At 45.3% G+C, this 17418-nt stretch overlaps 1 protein-coding gene across 2 annotated transcripts in view; it reads left to right on the top strand.

Annotated features, from left to right (window-relative positions):
• Glt1d1 (glycosyltransferase 1 domain containing 1) overlaps positions 1–17418 on the top strand; it is a 70123-nt gene that overhangs the window by 4323 nt on the left and 48382 nt on the right. The window contains exons 2-4 of one of the 2 annotated variants that reach the window (XM_036172466.1): positions 1047–1169; positions 6238–6386; positions 14559–14664. In XM_036172466.1, the coding sequence (XP_036028359.1) occupies positions 6263–6386; positions 14559–14664 (230 nt within the window). In that variant the 5' untranslated portion in view covers positions 1047–1169; positions 6238–6262. The remainder of the gene's footprint in view (positions 1–1046; positions 1170–6237; positions 6387–14558; positions 14665–17418) is intronic. The other variant, XM_036172465.1, reaches the window with a different exon arrangement.

Below are 17418 nucleotides of genomic sequence, written 5' to 3'. Positions count from 1 at the left end.
ACCTGGATCAGTCCCTGCTTTTGTGGATAGCAGGAGCCTTCTCCCCCTCCCTTCATCCCTCCCTTCCCTCCTTTGGCAGTTTGGGGGAATCCAGTGTCTCATGCATGCTAGGCAGACACTTCACCACTGAGCTACATCCCCAGCTGACCCCTTCTTTTAGAATGAAACCCCAAAGTACTCCATTGTATGGGAAAGGCTTTCTCACGGCAGTACTTGAATTGAATAGCTGAGACAAAAACTATAGGCCAGAAACCCAAAGACATTTTACTTTCCATCTTCAAGTAGGTTTTTCTAGTATTTTGATGATGATTATTATTTTTAGTTTTTTAACTCTTAGGTATGGGTGTTTTGCCTGAATGTGTCTATATGCGTGTATGACTGTGCACCACGTATGTGGCCGGTGTCCATGGGGGCTGGATAAAGGCATCAGATCCCCTGGAGTTGGAGTTACAGATAGTTGTGAGCCACTGCGTGGGTGTTGGGAACGGAATCTGTGTCTTCAGGAAGAGCATCCATTGCTCTTAACCACTGAGCCATTTCTCCAGCCACAGCCACCCGCCTCATCATCAGTTTTGAAACAGTTGGCCATGTAGCTGAGAGACCTTGAACACCCCACCCCCCACCACCTCACAACGGGAACAGGCCTGGCTCATGCTAGGCAAGACCTGGAACTTCTGATCATTCTCCCTCTACCTCTCGAGTGCGTGGATTGTAGGCGCGGGGGCCACCCCACCCCGCCACAGAACGTTTCCTAACCTTGGCTTCGGAATCATGCCATGCAGTTCTCGCCCCACACCTGAGATCCCCACGGAGCACAGTGTCGGTGGCACTCCTGAGGATTCCTGGGAAATGCTGCCAAGTGCCGAGTACTCTCAGCTCTCAGGGGCACGACGCTTCTAGGGTCAGGTTGGCGTAGAGCAGAGTGTTGCACCAGATTTCTCACGGGAAGAAGTGGACTTTGTGCAGGGGGTGGTAGCTGCCCTTGCCTCACCCAGGGCAAGCTGGCGAGCAAACTTTTTTTTTTTTTTTTTTTTGCTAAACCTTAGGGACCAGGAGCAATCTGAAGCCTCCTGGGGAAGACACCATCAGCAGCGAGGAATCACTCTCCCTTTCTTCACCACAGCTCTGTCTCTTCCTGGCTGAGTTCTGCTGCAATTGCCAGGCTTTGGGTAGGAAAAAAAAAATTTTTTTTTTTTGTTTGTTTTTTTTTCGAGACAGTGTTTCCTCTGTGTAGCTTTGGAGCCTGTCCTGAAACTCACTTTGGAGACCAGGCTGGCCTTGAACTCACAGAGATCTGCCTGCCTCTGCCTCCCGAGTGCTGGGATTAAAGGAGTGCGCCACCACTACCTTTTGAAGAATCCATGGGAGAAGTTTTCAAGTTTTCTGTTCCAGAAGAATGTACTTAAATCTCTGTGACAAAATTCTTGAGAGAGGTCAGAAGAAGAAAGCAGAATTTTGGATGAAGGTTTCAGACCTCTGAGTATGGAGGGCTCTATTAGCACCTTCATGAGTCAGTCACCACCCAAAGACTACACCTGCTCGCTCTCTCGCGCTCTCTCTCTCTCTCTCTCTCTCTCTCTCTCTCTCTCTCTCTCTCTCTCTCTCTCACACACACACACACACACCTCTTCAACACATGAACTTCTGGGGGAATATCTCACATCCAAACCATAACAAGGACTCAGGAAATCATGGGTACCTGGAAAGAGACTATTTTTTTTTTTCTTTTTGGTTTTTCAAGACAGGGTTTCTCTGTGTAGCTTTGGAGCCTGTCCTCGAACTCACAGAGATCCTCCTGCCTCTGCCTCCTGAGTGCTGAAATTAAAGGCGTGTGCCACCACCACCCGTCGGAAAGAGACTATTTTATCTTTCTGCCATAAGCAACAGGTGTTGGAAGGCAGTCTGCATTTAGACATTTGGCAAATGAGTATCAAAGGCAAGGTGGGTCCTCGTGTAGCGGAGCCGACCCCTGCAGCTCTTGCATGCCTGAAGCCAGCAACCAGAGCTGTGCAGATCTGTCAGAACAAGCATGGCCATTTGGAAGAAGGTTCTGGCATGTACATGCACAAAGCATTACCTAGTTATATGTGACCCTCTGACAGAAGTGTGGGGGGATGAGAACCCAGGAAAGGGAGTTGGCTTGTGCTACAGTAGCATATGAAAAGCCTTCCTGCAGAAATGCCCCATCCTGTCCCATGTGAGACATCCTTGTCACGCCATAAAATCTACCCTTTAAATGTATATCATGCGTGGTGCTGGAGAGATGGCTCAGAGGCAAAGAGCACTGGTTGCTCTTGCAGAGGACCCAGGTTCAGTTCCGGGCCCCCACATGTTGATGAAGAACCATCTGTAATTCCAGTTCCAGAGGATCCAATGCCTTCTTTTTTCTTTTTCTTTCTTTCTTTATTTTTTTTCAAGATAGGGTTTCTCTGTAGCTTTGGAGCCTGTCCTGGACTAGCTCAGTAGACCAGGCTGGCCCTGAACTCAGAGATATGCCTGTCTCTGCCTCCCAAGTGCTGGGATTACAGGCATGAGCCACCACCACCCGGCCCAATGCCTTCTTCTGACCTCTGAGGGCACTGCATGTGTATGGTGTATATACATATATATGTGCAGGCAAAACACTCATACACATGAAATAAATGTAAAATATAAAAAAAGAAAGTGCTCACAGATCCGCCTGGTTCTGCCTCCCGAGTAATGGGATTAAAGGCATGTGCCACCATCACCTGGCTCATTTGCGAGATCCAGGACAGGCACCAAAACTACATGGAGAAACCCTGTCTCAAAAAACAAAAAAAAAAAAAAAAAAAAAAAAAAGAAAGAAAGAAAGAAAGAAAGAAAGTTCATAATTCAGGGGATGGATTCCAGGGCCTTATGCATGTTAGTTAGGCAAGTGCTCTGCTGCTGAGATATGTCCCTAGTCCTTTACTTTTGTCATTGTTAAGTGCCATGGTCTCCTCTATCCTGAAAGGCATTATTTAGTCCATATGACTCTCAAACTCAACAGAGACTCTCTTGTCTCAGCCTCCTAGGCTCTGGGATATCAGGTACGTAGCACCATGCCTGGTTTTAATTTCCTTGTGCTAGTATTTTTTTGTAAACACAGGTATTGTCGATTATGGAAATTCTCATCTTTGACACACAGAAGCAATTAACTTTTACTTGTTCACAAGAATAGGAAGAGGGCTGTAGGGACTGTGGAGATGGCTCAGCGTTTAAGAGTGATTAATGCTCTTGTAGAGGAACTGAGTTCAGTTCCCAGCATCCACATGGTGGCTCACAACCACCTGTAGCTACAGCTCTAGTGAGTCTGATGTTCTCTTCTGGCCTCTGTGGGTACTGCATGCACATGGTGCACATGCACACATATAGACATAATTTAAAAACCATATAAATAAGTCTTAATATAGGGCTGTTGTTAGGTGGAGGCGGATGGAGTGATTTCTAATCTTAAGTCATGAATATGCAAATTGGTTCCCTCTCTTCTTGGAAATGATGAACCATTTATTAAAGTTAAAGTTTTCTCTCTCTCTCTCTCTCTCTCTATATATATATATATATATATATATGCTTCTTTCTTTAAAAATCTTTTGCTAGGAAAGAAAAACATAATTCCTTAGGCATAATAGGTACTTTGTGACTTTATTATTGATTTGAGTTATTATCTGACAGAAGGGATAAGGACAAAGCAATTTAGAAGTGTGATAAGTCAGCTTAGCCACCTGGGCAAAATTTCAGTCCACAGTGCATTAAGATTAAACATTATTTTTATTTAAATTTAGAATGTTTATGAGATCATGCAGAGAGTGTCACGATACTGTGTAAAGGACATTTAGTAGATGAAGAACAACTTGCTATCATGACTCTCATTATCCATGACGAGGCTTCCTTTCCCTTTCTTCTGTATGGACTCAGCAGAGGTCATTGATCTCTCTGGTACTCACTCTCCAGGAGAGGTTATACCCCTTGCCCTCTATCAACAGCTTCTCATTTCCTACGGCTGCAGAATCAGCTGGCTTCCTCCTAGAGTACTGGCCAGGGGCCCCCAGTGTTTCTACACTCCCCAGAGTAGAGTGTGTGTGTGTGTGGGGGGGGGCAGTGCTATTGACCTACAATGACCAATCAAATTGAACAGTGAAAATCGTATGACCAACTTACACAAAGTGAGCTAGGCATAGTGACACAGGTTTGTCATCCTAGCTACTTGGGAGGCTGAGGCAGGAAGACTGCAGGTTCAAGGTCTGCCTGGACTACAGAGTGAGTTCAAGGCCAGCCTAGCAACCTGGTAAGGCTCTGGGAATGTATGTAATTCAGTGATGATATCTTTCTTGCCTATCTTGTGTCAAGCCATAGGTTGAATCTCCCATACTAGGAAATAAATAAATACATAAATCAATAAAAGAATAAAAATACAATATACTTTAGGAGCACTTAAGTCTTCAGACTCATGTTTTGATTCTATTTATTTTAGAAGAACTCTTTTTTCAGAATACAAAATTTATTGCATGCATACACATACACACACACACACACTCAATACACATGTAAGCGTTGTATGTTTGCAGTTTCTGCAGTGTCCAAAAGAGCGTATAAGATCCTCTGGAACTGGAGTTCTCTGCAAGAGGAGCCAGTGTTCTGACCTCTAAGCCATCTCTCCAGCTCCAGAGTTGGCTTTATTTGCACAGAGCCTTTAGCATGTTATGTATTTACCTTACACAAAGAGATGTTAGCTCAGGGGATGAGTCTCACCCCATACCCCAGAGTGAGCATGGCACTGAGGCCTCAGTCTGTTGCTTCTTCCCAAGGCATTTTTGTTTTCACACTGCATTTGGATAGCAGATGACCCATGCTAGGCCAGTCTTGTGTACAGTAACAAAAATCCTGAGACTGAGTAACTTTATAAAGAAAAGAGGTTTCATTGAGCTCCTATTTCTAGAGATTTAAGGTAGGGGCCCAAACTGGGGGACAGTCTTTACAATGTTTTAAATCATTTTTATTGATTTACTTATATATTTAATATAGAGCAGGAAGTGTCCGGGGAAGCCTCACATGCCATATGCTATGGCGTACATATGGAGGTTGTTAGTTATTTAGGTGGTGCTCTTATCCTGCAAGGAACATGTCCCGGACAAATCCACAGAAGAGCTGTTTTTTAATATAGGATAGGAAGAGACGTGACAGGCCTGTGTGAAGCACACAGGTGAGTGACAAGAGGAGAGAAGAGAAGAAGAAGAGGAGAGAGGAGGAGAGAGGAGGAGAGAGGAGAGGAGAGGAGAGAAGAGGAGAGAGACCTGTGCAAAATGGTGCCGGCTTTTTAAAGAGTGAGCCGCGCATATGTACAGGACTGCATGTGGCTACTCCACACATGCGCATAGATTACATGGCTGCGCGCACTTTACGGAACCATGTAAAGCCATGGAGTCCTAGCCACGCAAGATGTTCTGACCTGGAAATGGCTGTTTTGAACCGGAAATAACTAGGCGGTCCGCTAGGAAATCCCAACCGTGTGGACATGTGATTTCCTATCAGAGGTAACAGGACAACTTGGTTGGTTCTTGCTTTTCATCACATGGATTGCAATAGGATCGAATCCAGGTTGTTAGGCTTGGCAGCAAGTGCCTTTATACCACGGGGCCATCATGCCTGCCCCTCAAAATCTTTCTCCAAGAAGTAAGTGACAGGGGCTGGAGAGGTGTCTCTGTGGTTAAGATCATTTGTGGCTCTTGCAGAGGGCCTGGATTTGGCTCCCAGTACCCACATGGCAGCTCACTATCATCTAGAACTCTAGTTCTGGTGGATCTGACACCTTCTGGCCTCGGCAGGCACCAGGCATTCTGTGTGGTGCACAGACTCACAGGTAGGCAAAACCCTCAGAAGCCTAAAATGAAATCAATGAATCTAAAAGAAATGAGTGACAGCAACTAGAAGACGCCTCTTGGGCACCATCTAGAGTGAAGGCACGGTGGACAAAGGACACAGTGGAATTGGAGAGGTGCGGACAGACAGAGCTTTGAGGTAGTCCAATGCTACTGAAGGTGGTGAGGGGCTCACTGTGTCTCCCCGTTGTGATTACATCCGGCCTTGATCACAGCCACAGTCCGAGGACTCGCAGGCTGGGGAATGGATGGTTACAGTCTCCTCCTCTAGCTCCCCATCTGTGTTTTCACTACAGACCATCTCTAAAGCCTTAACTATAATGATAACTCCAACTCCCCCCCCCTCTCTTTTATGAAGGGACCACCTAGAAGCCGCAGGCCACATGTGCATTCTGAGAGATGCCTTTGACTTTGAAAGCCCATCTGAAATTGCCAAGCTCATCGCAGCAGAGAACCTGGAAGCAGCCCTCGCCCTTCACCTCTACAGAGGAGGCAGACTTCTGCAAGGTACACCCCTTTCAAGCTTCCAACGTCACACAAGGGGGAGGATACTGAAAAATACCAGATGTAGTGCCCTGTTCCCCAAAGACAAACTGAAGGCTTATACAAGCTCTCCACTTTTTCTATTAAGCAAATTTTCTAAATTTGGTAGCCTGGCCACTTCAGAACAGGTAGATATTGATGATATCATTACTGTGGAAATATTTGAGTGTCAGCCTGAGGCTAGCTGTGGTGGTACCTGCCTGTATTCACAGTACGGGGTCTCTCTCACAAAGCTGTGGTTGCCGTGGGTCAGAGCATGTGTCTAGGGTAGCTCACTCACTCAGCTGTGGCTAGGAGTCCTCTTTCCTCCCTACCTGGGCTCCTCCAAGAGCGGGGTGCTGCAGTTTACTTCCTTGTTGCGATGCTAAAACACCCTGACAGATGCAACTTTAAGAGAGAAATGGTTTGCTTTTTGGGGATTACAGTTCCAGGTTACAGTCCATCATTGAGGGGGAAGTCAAGGCAGGAACTTGAAGTAGCCTTTGGTCACATCACATCCGAAGTCAAGAGAAATGAATGCATGCACATTTCCTCCTACCCTATTCTATATTTATATCATTCAGGATTCCCTGTCTAGGGAATGGTACCACCTACAGTGGGCTGGGTCTTCCCCTATCAGTTAAACCAAGACAGTCTCTACAGAGACATGTCCACAGGCCAATCTGACTCAGACAAACCCTCACTGAGACTCTCTTCCTAGTAATTCTAGGTTGTGTCAAGTTGACAAATTAAACCATCGTAGGCAGTTTAAGTAGCTTTAGACATAGTGCCCAGCTTCTCTTGTAAAGAACATTCTAGCCAGTGGTGTGGCACATGCCTTTAATCCCAGCACTTGGGAAGCAGAGCCAAGAGTGGATCTTTGTGAGTTCAAGGCCAGCCTGGGCTACAGAGTGAGACCCAGGATGGGTACCAAAACTATACAGAGAAACCCTGCCTCAAACAAACAAACAAAAAACAAAACAAAACAAAAACATTCCAGGGAGACAAAATCAGAAGCCACTTCCTCTTCTGTGACTCAGCCTCTGAAATCACCTAACATGCTAAGCATAGGGATAGGTGTCTGTAGGTGCTGGCACTTGGGAAGCAGAGGAAGGAGGATTCCAATTTTGAGGCCAACTTAGGCAAATACAAAGTAAGTTTTTTAGGGCTCAAAAAAATGAAAATTAAAGTCTTCCAGTGAATTCCGTAGTTGTTCTGTCATCATCTAGGTGGGAGCTACTAAGTTGAGCCATCAGCATGAGGAGGTGACCACCCTGCAGTTTGGCCATGGCTTACACTCATACATACATTTATGCACAGCTCTGGCTGCACATGGCGTAACTGAGGGCATGCACATACATATCCTGCATCGTCATTGTAACACCTGATAGATATGAGGACTCTCTCCCACGACGGCACATGTATACATCACCCATCCTTTACTTTTTTTCTTTGTGTATGTGTATGTATGTATGTATGTGTGTGGTGTACACATGTGCATGTAGGTGTATATTGGGGTCTCTGTGTATGCCTGAGGTTGGTGTCTTTTCTCAATTGCTTCTCTACATTATTTTATTATTCTCTTACATTAATTTATATTTCTCTTTTGGGATGGTGGGAGTGGCACAGCAGGCAAGCCTCAGTGCATCCCGAGGCCTGAATGGCAACTTGTGGGAGTTGGTTCTCTCTTCCCACCATGTAGGTCTCAGGGACTGAACTCAGGTCATAAGGCAGGTGCCTTAGCCTCCCAAGCCATCTTGCCAGCCCTCTGCCTTATTTTATAAGACAGAGACTCTTAACTGATCATAAAGGTCACCAATTTGGTTAGGCTGACTGACTGGTGACTTTCAGGAATCTGCTTCTTCCCACCCCAGTCTCCCGACCAAGGCTGGGGTTGCAGGCATACATTGCTGTGTGTGGGTTTTGGGTATCTGAATTCAGATCTACAGTCTTGCACAGCAGGCACTTTGCCAACTGAGTCAACTCCTTAGCCTTCTTTTTTTGTCTTTTCGTCTTACATATCTCAGGCTGGCCTCATACCCACTAGCCTTGAACTTTGATCTCTTGTTTCCAGCACGAGAGTACTGGGGTCATTTGTATACATCATCATGCCCAGCTTCCCAAAGTCATCTGGAGTCTTTGATTAATGAACATTTAAGCCAGCCGGTGGTGGTGCACACCTTTAATCCCAACACTTAGGAGGCAGAGCCAGGTGGATCTCTGTGAGTTCTAGGCCAGCCTGGTCTACAAAGTGAGATCCAGGACAGGCTCCAAAGTGACACAGAGAAATTCTGTCTCAAAAAACAACAACAACCACAAAAACAAAAACAAAAAATCCAGACATTTAAATTTTCTTTCTTTTTTCCTTTAACTGTCATGGTGAGGTGTCTGCCCAGACACTCAGCATATGCCTGTCGATGAGTATAATCACTGCCCAATTATTGCAACCCTGCCTGACCAGAACCCACTGTTTCCAGAAGTAAGGACAGTGCTCCCGAAGGACTTATTCTGAGTGTCTCTGGAGATGGCTGGGCATATAAAACATTTTCCATGCAGGCCTGATGATCCAATTTAAGTCCCCAGTACCCTTGTAACGTCAGGTGACCATGGTGGCCTGGCCGTAATCCCAGTGCAAGAAAGGCAGAGACCAGATCCCTGGATCAAGCTGGTTGGCTCCACTGGTGGAATGGGAGAGCTACAGATTAAGAGACAGACCCTGCTGTGGTTTATAAGGTGAATGACTGAATAAGACACCAGACTTGAGCTTCTGACCTCCACATGCATGTGATCCTGTTGTGAACAGGTGTGCAAGAGCACACATATCACATATACATATTCAAACAACATTTCTTTTCCCCTGACGTCTATAGACCAAGGCTGACTCTCAATTCCATTAGAAGTTCAGCAGCACACAGGTATGGTCTGAGGTTTTCCCAGAATGGAGAACATCAATGAGCCAAGATCAAGTGCCTCGCCTACCCCTCCTCTCCGGCTGCCCAGGGGCTTTGAGATGGGACTGCAAAGGCCACACATGACAGTTATGGGGTTCAGTTCCTAGTTGGCGGATCTGCCAGGCATGAGATATACCCTTTGTGAAATAATGCTGTTATTTCTTTTAAAGTGGTGCACATGCATGCACACACACACACACACACACACACACACACACAACGTATTTTATTCCCATGGTGGGGTTATAATATAGATTTCATTTTATGTCTGTGCTCTCCTATGTTTGCAGAGTTTCATCTGACTTCCTCCTTTTCATGTTGTTATGGTACAAGCTGGGCATTTCTTTTCTGAAATGTCTGCGGCAGAAGGATTTTTATTTAAAAAAAACCTTAAATTTGTGTGTGTGTGTGATGTGCTAGCATGCCATGACACTCACATGGGAAGCAAAGGATGACTTTGGTCTTCTCTATCTTTAAGTGAATTTCAAAGTTTGAATGTAGGTCATCAGGCTGTGGACAAGTGCTTTCAACCACGTAAACTATCTTTCCATCCCTTCATCTTTATTTTTTACTTTTTAAAAATTCTGTATCTTCACATAAGTGAAGTGACTAGGTTAAAATATGAAGTTCGTTTATGTGCCTCATTCCCTTGTACACACATCCTAGAGTCATTTGGGTTTGTTATTTGAGGCACTCTCATGTAGCCCAGGCTGGAACGTACTACGTAGCGGAGGATAGCCTTGACTCTCTCATCCTTCTGGCTTCACTTTCTAAGTGTTGGGATTATAGACACGTGTTATGTCGAGTTATGTGGTGCTGGGGAATGAACACAGGACCTCAGACATGGCAGCAAGCACTCAGCCAGCTAAGAGGCATCCTCAGCTCCTGAAATGATTTCATACAGTATTTTCAATGTGCCCCTTCTGGTAACAGTGACCTGATCTATGATGTTGGGAGTGGAATTTTCCACTTGTGGTCTCATTTCAGTCCTCAGAGACTTTCCAGTTTGGGATCACCCCACATTTTGGAGTTTTGATTAGGCAGGCTCCACCTGCATCACACTGTAGGGCTCCTCTGTGCTCATAACCTTAACTTTAGGCCCTACAGCATGCCGCCCTGTCTTTGTTCATACCTTTCTGTTGTCATCATTTGGAGACAGGGTCTCACTAGGTAGCCTTGGCTGCTATGAAATTCACTATGTAGGCCAAGCTGGTCTCCCAGAGATCCTTCTGCCTCTGCCTCTCAAGTGTTGGGATTAAAGGCATGCACCACCACACCAGGAGGATTATGGTTCTTGAAGTCAGGGTGAGTGTCTGTGCTACCAGTCCCTAGGTTATCCTGGAGGCCAAAGGGCTGTGCAGGGTTTTGTTTTGATTAGCACTGACAAATTTGCCATCGAAATTCAGGTGAGACAGGAAGGACCTGCTTCACACCTCACACTGGTCCAGTTACTGGGTTTTGTTTGTTTGTTTGTTTTGATTTTTTTGTTTGTCTTATTTTGTTCTGTTTTTTGAGACAGGGTTTCTCTGGGTAGCTGTAGCTGTCCTGGAACTCACTCTACAGGCTGGCCTTGAACTCATAGAGATCTAGCTACCTGCCTCTGTCCCCTAAGTGCTGTGATTAAAGACATATGCCACCACCACCTGGCTTGTTTTTGTTCTTTAATTTATATGCTTAATTCCACCACTCTTGACCTTTGCTTCAAATAAACATGAAGATGTCACAGTTCTGTTTGCTTCTGAGTTGGAGGAACTTTGTTTCTTCCTCCTGGGGTTGAGTGTAAAAGATTTTTTTTTTCCCCTGTGTACAAATCAATCAATTTTTCAAGTGTTTAATGACAGGACTTTATAGTTGTCCTTATCTAAGAGAGGCTATAGCTGGGGCACTTTGCAGGGTGCATTCTGGGAACTCTTCATATGCTTTAACTAGCCTATAAAACAGACAACTTGCAAGTTAATTCGATGTAGGCTGCAGAGTTTTAATGAAGTCTTACGAATATGCCTTAGGCTGGAACCTAATATGGAAGCAGATAGGGTCAGGTAGCCAAGAACAAGATTAACCGGTCTATGATAACACCCCATGACTCATATGGATCCAATTCAAATGCCTTGCCCATATAATTGCTCGTTAGTTTGTGGGTTTTTTTTTTTGTTGTTGTTGTTGTTGTTTTGTTTTTTGTTTTTGTTTGTTTGTTTGTTTTTTTGAGACAGGGTTTCTCTGTGTAGCTTTGCGCCTTTCCTGGATCTTGCTCTGTAGACCAGGCTGCCAGGCTGGCCTCGAACTCACAGAGATCCGCCTGCCTCTTTAATCCCGAGTGCTGGGATTAAAGGCGTGCGCCACCACCGCCCAGCTTGTGTTGTTTTTAAAATCAAAATTAGGTACGACTTATAGTTTGGTTGTCTTTAAGTTTTAAATTAAATTGATCTATTTTGTAGGGCGTGTGTGCCACAGCACACATGTGGGAGTCAGGGGACGACTGTGTGGTGTCTGTTCTCTCCTACCATGTTAGTCCAAAGAATCAAACTCAGTTCATCAGCCTTGGTGGCAAGCACCTTTATCCAATGAGCCATCTCTTTGGCCCACAGCTGTTTGTCATTTTTATCGTTGTTTTAGATTTTTGAGACAGGGTGTCATGTAGCCCAGGCTGACCTTGAACTCACAATATAGGTAAGGTTGACCTTAACCTGTTGGTCCTCTTTGCTTCTCTTTCCAAATGCTAGTGTTACAGAAGGCACCAATACACTCAGGCTTTTGAGACAAGGTCTTACATTTTACAGCCCAGGCTAGTCTAGAACTCACTGTGTAGCCCAGGCTGGGGATGAGCTCCTGACAATCTTCCTGCCTTGGCTCACAAGTGTGGGCCAGTCCATCTAGCTTCAGTTTTCTGTTCTTATCTGAAATAAGATAAGAACATCCTCCATCTTTGCCAGGTCTCTCACAGCAATCAGGAGTAATGATATATTTTTAAAAAAGATGTTTATTACTTTTTAAAATTAAAAATATTTCACATGAGCCAAGCGGTGGCAGCGGCGGTGGCACATGCCTTTAATCCCTGAACTAGGGAGGCAGAGTCAAGTGGATCTCTGAGTTCAAGGCCAGCCTGGTCTACAGAGCGAGGTCTAGGACAGGCACCAAAACTGCACAGAAAAATCCTGTCTCAAAAAACAAACAAACAAAATTTCCCATCTATGGATGCATTCATGCACAGACGTGCACTGCATGTATCCCAGGTACGCACAGAATCTACAAGAGGGCATTAGATCTCCTAGAACTGGAGTTACAGACAGCTGTGAGCTGTCTTATGGGTGTTAGGAATCAAGCCTGGCTCCTCTGCAAGAACAGCAGTGCTGTTTGCCTCTGAACCATCTCCAGCTCCATTATTATTTTTATGTGTGGGTGTTTTGTCTGCGTGTCTGTGCACCATGTGCACACCGGGCCTGCAGATGAATGCCAGAAGTCGTCATCGGTCCTGGAACTGGAGCTACAGACTGTTGAGTTGCAAATAGGTGCTAGGAAACCTGGGTCCTCTGATGCTTTTAACCACTGACCCATCTTTCCAGCCCTGAATGATGACATCTTATTTCCATATTTTGTCTCAGACACAGTGCGTGATGAACCGCTTTTGTTTTTGAGACAGGGTCTCCCCATGTAGCTGACACCTGGAACTCAGTAGCTATGTGGACTAGTCTGGCCTGGGACTCAGAGAGAGTGCTGGGATTAAAGCCATGTGATGTGCCACCACACCCCATCTGTGATGAACTTGAATTCAAAGATACTTTTAGGCTGAACGTGATGGGGCGATGGGGCAATCCAGAAGCAGAGGCAGGCAGATCTCTGAGTTCTAGACAAGCCAGGTCTAAGTGGGAAGTTCAGTTTAGAATGTTGTATTCACATCCAGGGCCAGGGATGCCACTCAGAGTTCTACAGTTTGAATGGCTGACTTTAGAAGCTGGTGATCATGAGGGAGGGGCCATGCCTGGTGACTTCCAGGTACCAGTGTCTATATAGCGCTGCCCATTCCTCAAGGCTGAGCTGCAGACTGGAGGATGATAAACAGGTTTTGTCTGAGCTCTTTGATTTCTTCCCAGGATTGGTGAGCTTGGCTTTGACAGATGGTGGTGAACGATACTTTCTGTGAATATAACTGAAAGCAAATTCATCTGAAAACTAGTTCTGAGGACCATGGGTGGGACTTGGCATGTTTTTTTTTTCTTTGTGCATATATTTATTTGTGTGTGTGGAGTGGTGGTGGTGGTGGTGGGTGTGGTCGCATTGTTGGCGGGCGTGGTCATGGTGATGGGCGTGGTTATGGTGATGGTAGCCCTGGAAAGAGGTATTTGTGAAAGTTAGGAGAACAACTTAAAAGGAGTCCATTATCTCCCTTCCACCATGTGGGTCCCAGAGATGGCACTCAGAGTGTCAGGCACGGTGGCATTTGCCTTTGTCTGCTCAACCATCTCGCTGGCCCTCAGTGCAGTTTTCTAACAGTGATATCTGCTATCCCTCTGGAGAGTTGCACGGGATGAAACCGACACCAAAACACACCACACCTAGGGGCCGGGGCTGGAGCTCAGCTGGCAGAGTGTCTGTCGAGCATGCGCAAAGCCTTGTTTTCAATCCCTAGAGGGATCTAAACTGGGTGTGGCGGTGCTTGTGGGACATCGCAGCCCTCTGGCCCATCCCAGGTGGAAGCCTGAGGGTCAAGAGTTCCGGCTCATCTTCAGGGAAATAAGCTCAGGTTCAACCTGCCTCAGAAACAACACTGGGCCAGTGAAATGATTCCCCAGGTAAAGGTAATTGCTCTCTGAGCTGAGCCACTTAAGTTCAGTTCACAGAACACACATAAAGGCAGAGAGAAATGATTCCACAAAGTTGTCCTCTGACCTCCATCCACCCTAGCACTGTGGCAAATGCATGCCCCCACACATATCATACACACACACACACACACACACACACACACACACACACATACATCTGGGAGTGGTGGTGCACACCTGAAATTCTAGCCCTGGTTGTGCTGAGACAGGAACACTGAGTTCCAGGCCAGCCTGGGCTGTAGAGCTCTCTTTCAAAACAGACAAATCAACAAGCCACACACTCCTGTGTCATGGGAACTTCTGCTTTTTTTGCTTCATGGCTGTGGGCCACTTGTCAAGGGACGCCTCCTGATGTCCAGTCTGTCCCACTTGTCATCATTTTGCAGGTCATGGCATTCCTTTCGGGGTCATCTTTGGTGGAACTGATTTAAACGAAGATGCCAATCATAAAGACAAAAATGAAGTCATGGGGAAAGTTCTGGAGGAAGCCAGGTAAGGCTCTGCTTTGGGAGGGCTTTCGTCCTACCAGGGAGAGCAAGTTCACGCCATCAACATAAGACCCTTGCCAGGCGTGGTGACTCATGCCTTTAATTTCAGAACTTGGGAGACAGAGGCAGGTGGATATCAGAGAGTTAAGGGTAGCCTGGTCTACATAAGCAAGTTCCCTGTCTCCAAACAACAAGTCCACAAAACAAAACTGTCCTTCACTATAGTTTTATTTTGCTACCATTTCTCATTGTAAACCAAGGAAGTCATACCTGGCCGAATGGTAATATCACATGAACATTCTAGAAGTGTTCTGTGGGTTTGGAAGACAGCTAGCATGTGTTTTTGGTGTGTATGTCTGTGTGTGTGTGTGTGTGTGTGTGTGTGTGTGTGTGTGTGTATGCTGAAGTATGCTGAAAGAGTCTTTTGTAGCCTAGGCTAGCCTTGACCACTATGGGTAGCTGAAGATGACCCTGAACTCTTCTTTCTTGCCTTCATCTTCCAAGCTCTGGGACTACAGGAATGTACCACAGTGAAGAGCTGAGTAGATGATTTAAAAGAGCAAAAGCAGGTTTGTGCTAGGTTTCCCAAGCCAAGGGTCATCCTTGTAACTATTCTTCAGTATGGGTATTTATTATTCACTATGGCTCCTGTCTGTGTCGCCTTATGAGCTCTGCAAACCATTTGGGAGCGTAGTCGCCAGCGGGGACTCTGTACCCTGGCTTAGTCCTCCATTTACACATTACTCCTAGCCATCCGGGACCAGAGAGCCTCCAAGAGCATGGCTCTGTTGCCTGCAGGTGGTCCTTCTCCAAGATGACACATTCATGAGTTCTGTGGGGATGGATAGTGCGGGAACCCCTGCCCCAGATACTAGCTGTGGCCAGGACCTTCTGACCTGCATGGGCCATGTGTGAACGTGATGCACATACATACACACGGGGAAAAACATTCATACACAGAAAATCAAAATAAGCACATCTTCAAAGACAAAAGCATGCAGAGAAACCTTGTCTGGAACACACACACACACACACACACACACACACACACACACACACACACACACCAAAAACAACATTAATAAAAAGCAATAGCTGCTTTTGCAGAGGACCTGAGTTTTCTTCCATGTACCCACATCAGGTGGTTCCTGATATAGCTGGAGTATAACTCAAGCACCAGGCTATAAGCACCCTCTTCTGGTCTCTATGAGCACTGCACTCACAAGTGCAAACACCCCCTCACCCTCCACTCACTCCCCCACCCCCACACATCTTTAAAAAAAAAGGTGACCTATTAGTGAATATTCCTACCACTACTTCTTGCACATTCTAAAAACATATTACCTTTCTATTTACATGGTTCACGCTGCACAGTCCTATGGAAGGAAAGTGATTCTGTTTACTAGAAACACTATTGAACAGATCCATCTTGCAGTCTTATCTTTAGGGCTATTTATTGCATTGTTATTAAAACAAATATTGATTTTTTTTATTTGGGGGGGTATTGATTGAGGCCAGTGGGCAAGAGAGAAGCACAATTCATGGATTTCTTGTCTGACAGCACACAGCTCATGTTTGTATAAACGAGATATATTGGCCTTGTCTGGCTTTATAATGAGCATTTTATTTTTGATCAAACACTTTTTAAATTGGCGTATTTTTTTTTCTATAGGGGTTGTGTGAATTTTTTTTCAGTATTTTAAACTTTCATCCCATGCAGTATAGTATTCAATTTTAATTTTGGATTAGATTTTTAGCTTCTAAGAATTATGACATAGTAAATGCTTGGTAATTATATTATAAATATCAAAATTAAATGAAGTGTATCTGAACATTAGTATCATTTTGTTTCTGGATATATTTTTGAAAAATAATACTCATCACTTATTGTTTATTTAAAAATGCTTTTCCTTTATTTTTATTTCATGTGTTTGGGTGCTTTTCTGCATGTGCATCTGTGCACCATGTGTGTACAGTGTTCTCAAAGGCCAGAGGAGGGTGTAAGATCATCTGCAACTGGAGTTATATAGATGGTTCTAAACCACCATGTGGGTGCCAGGAATCGAACTCAGGTCCTCTGAAAGAGCAACCAGTGCTCTTAGCCTCTGAGCCATCTCTCCAGGCAGCCCCAGTCTTTTATTATTATTACATCTTTTCAGATATATCCTGCGTAGGAAGGCAGGAACCTTTTCGATGTATTTAACCCATTCCTTGCCACCATTATGCTGTATGAAGATCTTGGATGTGTTTGAGTCAGCACCTGGCCTTGCGTTCACTTTTGATCTCCTATTCTTTTCCTCATTGCCAATACAGTTTTAACCATTGCACTCCGGATATGGGTCAGTGTGTAATGCCAGTCTTAGCTCTGCATTCTTTATCTGGAATGGTTGCTACTCAGTGACATGCATGTTTGATTCTGCCCCAGTCACAGAATGAAACACCATAACCAAGAAGCAAGTTGGGGGAAAAAGGGATCATTTGGCTTACACTTCCATGTTGCCGTTCATCATCAAAGGAAGTCAGGGCAGGAACTCAAGCAGGGCAGGGTCCTGGAGGCAGGAGCTGATGCAGAGGCCATGGAGGGGTGCTGCTTACTGGCTCGCTCCTCATGACTTACTCAGCCTGCTTTCTTACAGCACCCAGGACCACCAGCCCAGGCATGACATCACCAGCAATGAGCTGTTCCCTCCTGCCATCAATCAATAATTAAGAAAATGTCCTCCAGGCTTGCTGGATCGCATGGAGGCATTGTCTCAAC

Source organism: Onychomys torridus, chromosome 22 (genome assembly GCF_903995425.1).
Source record: "Onychomys torridus chromosome 22, mOncTor1.1, whole genome shotgun sequence".
NCBI lineage: Eukaryota > Metazoa > Chordata > Mammalia > Rodentia > Cricetidae > Onychomys > Onychomys torridus.
The sequence above is the reverse complement of the archived record's forward strand: the minus strand, read 5'-3'. Positions and strand labels throughout refer to the sequence as shown.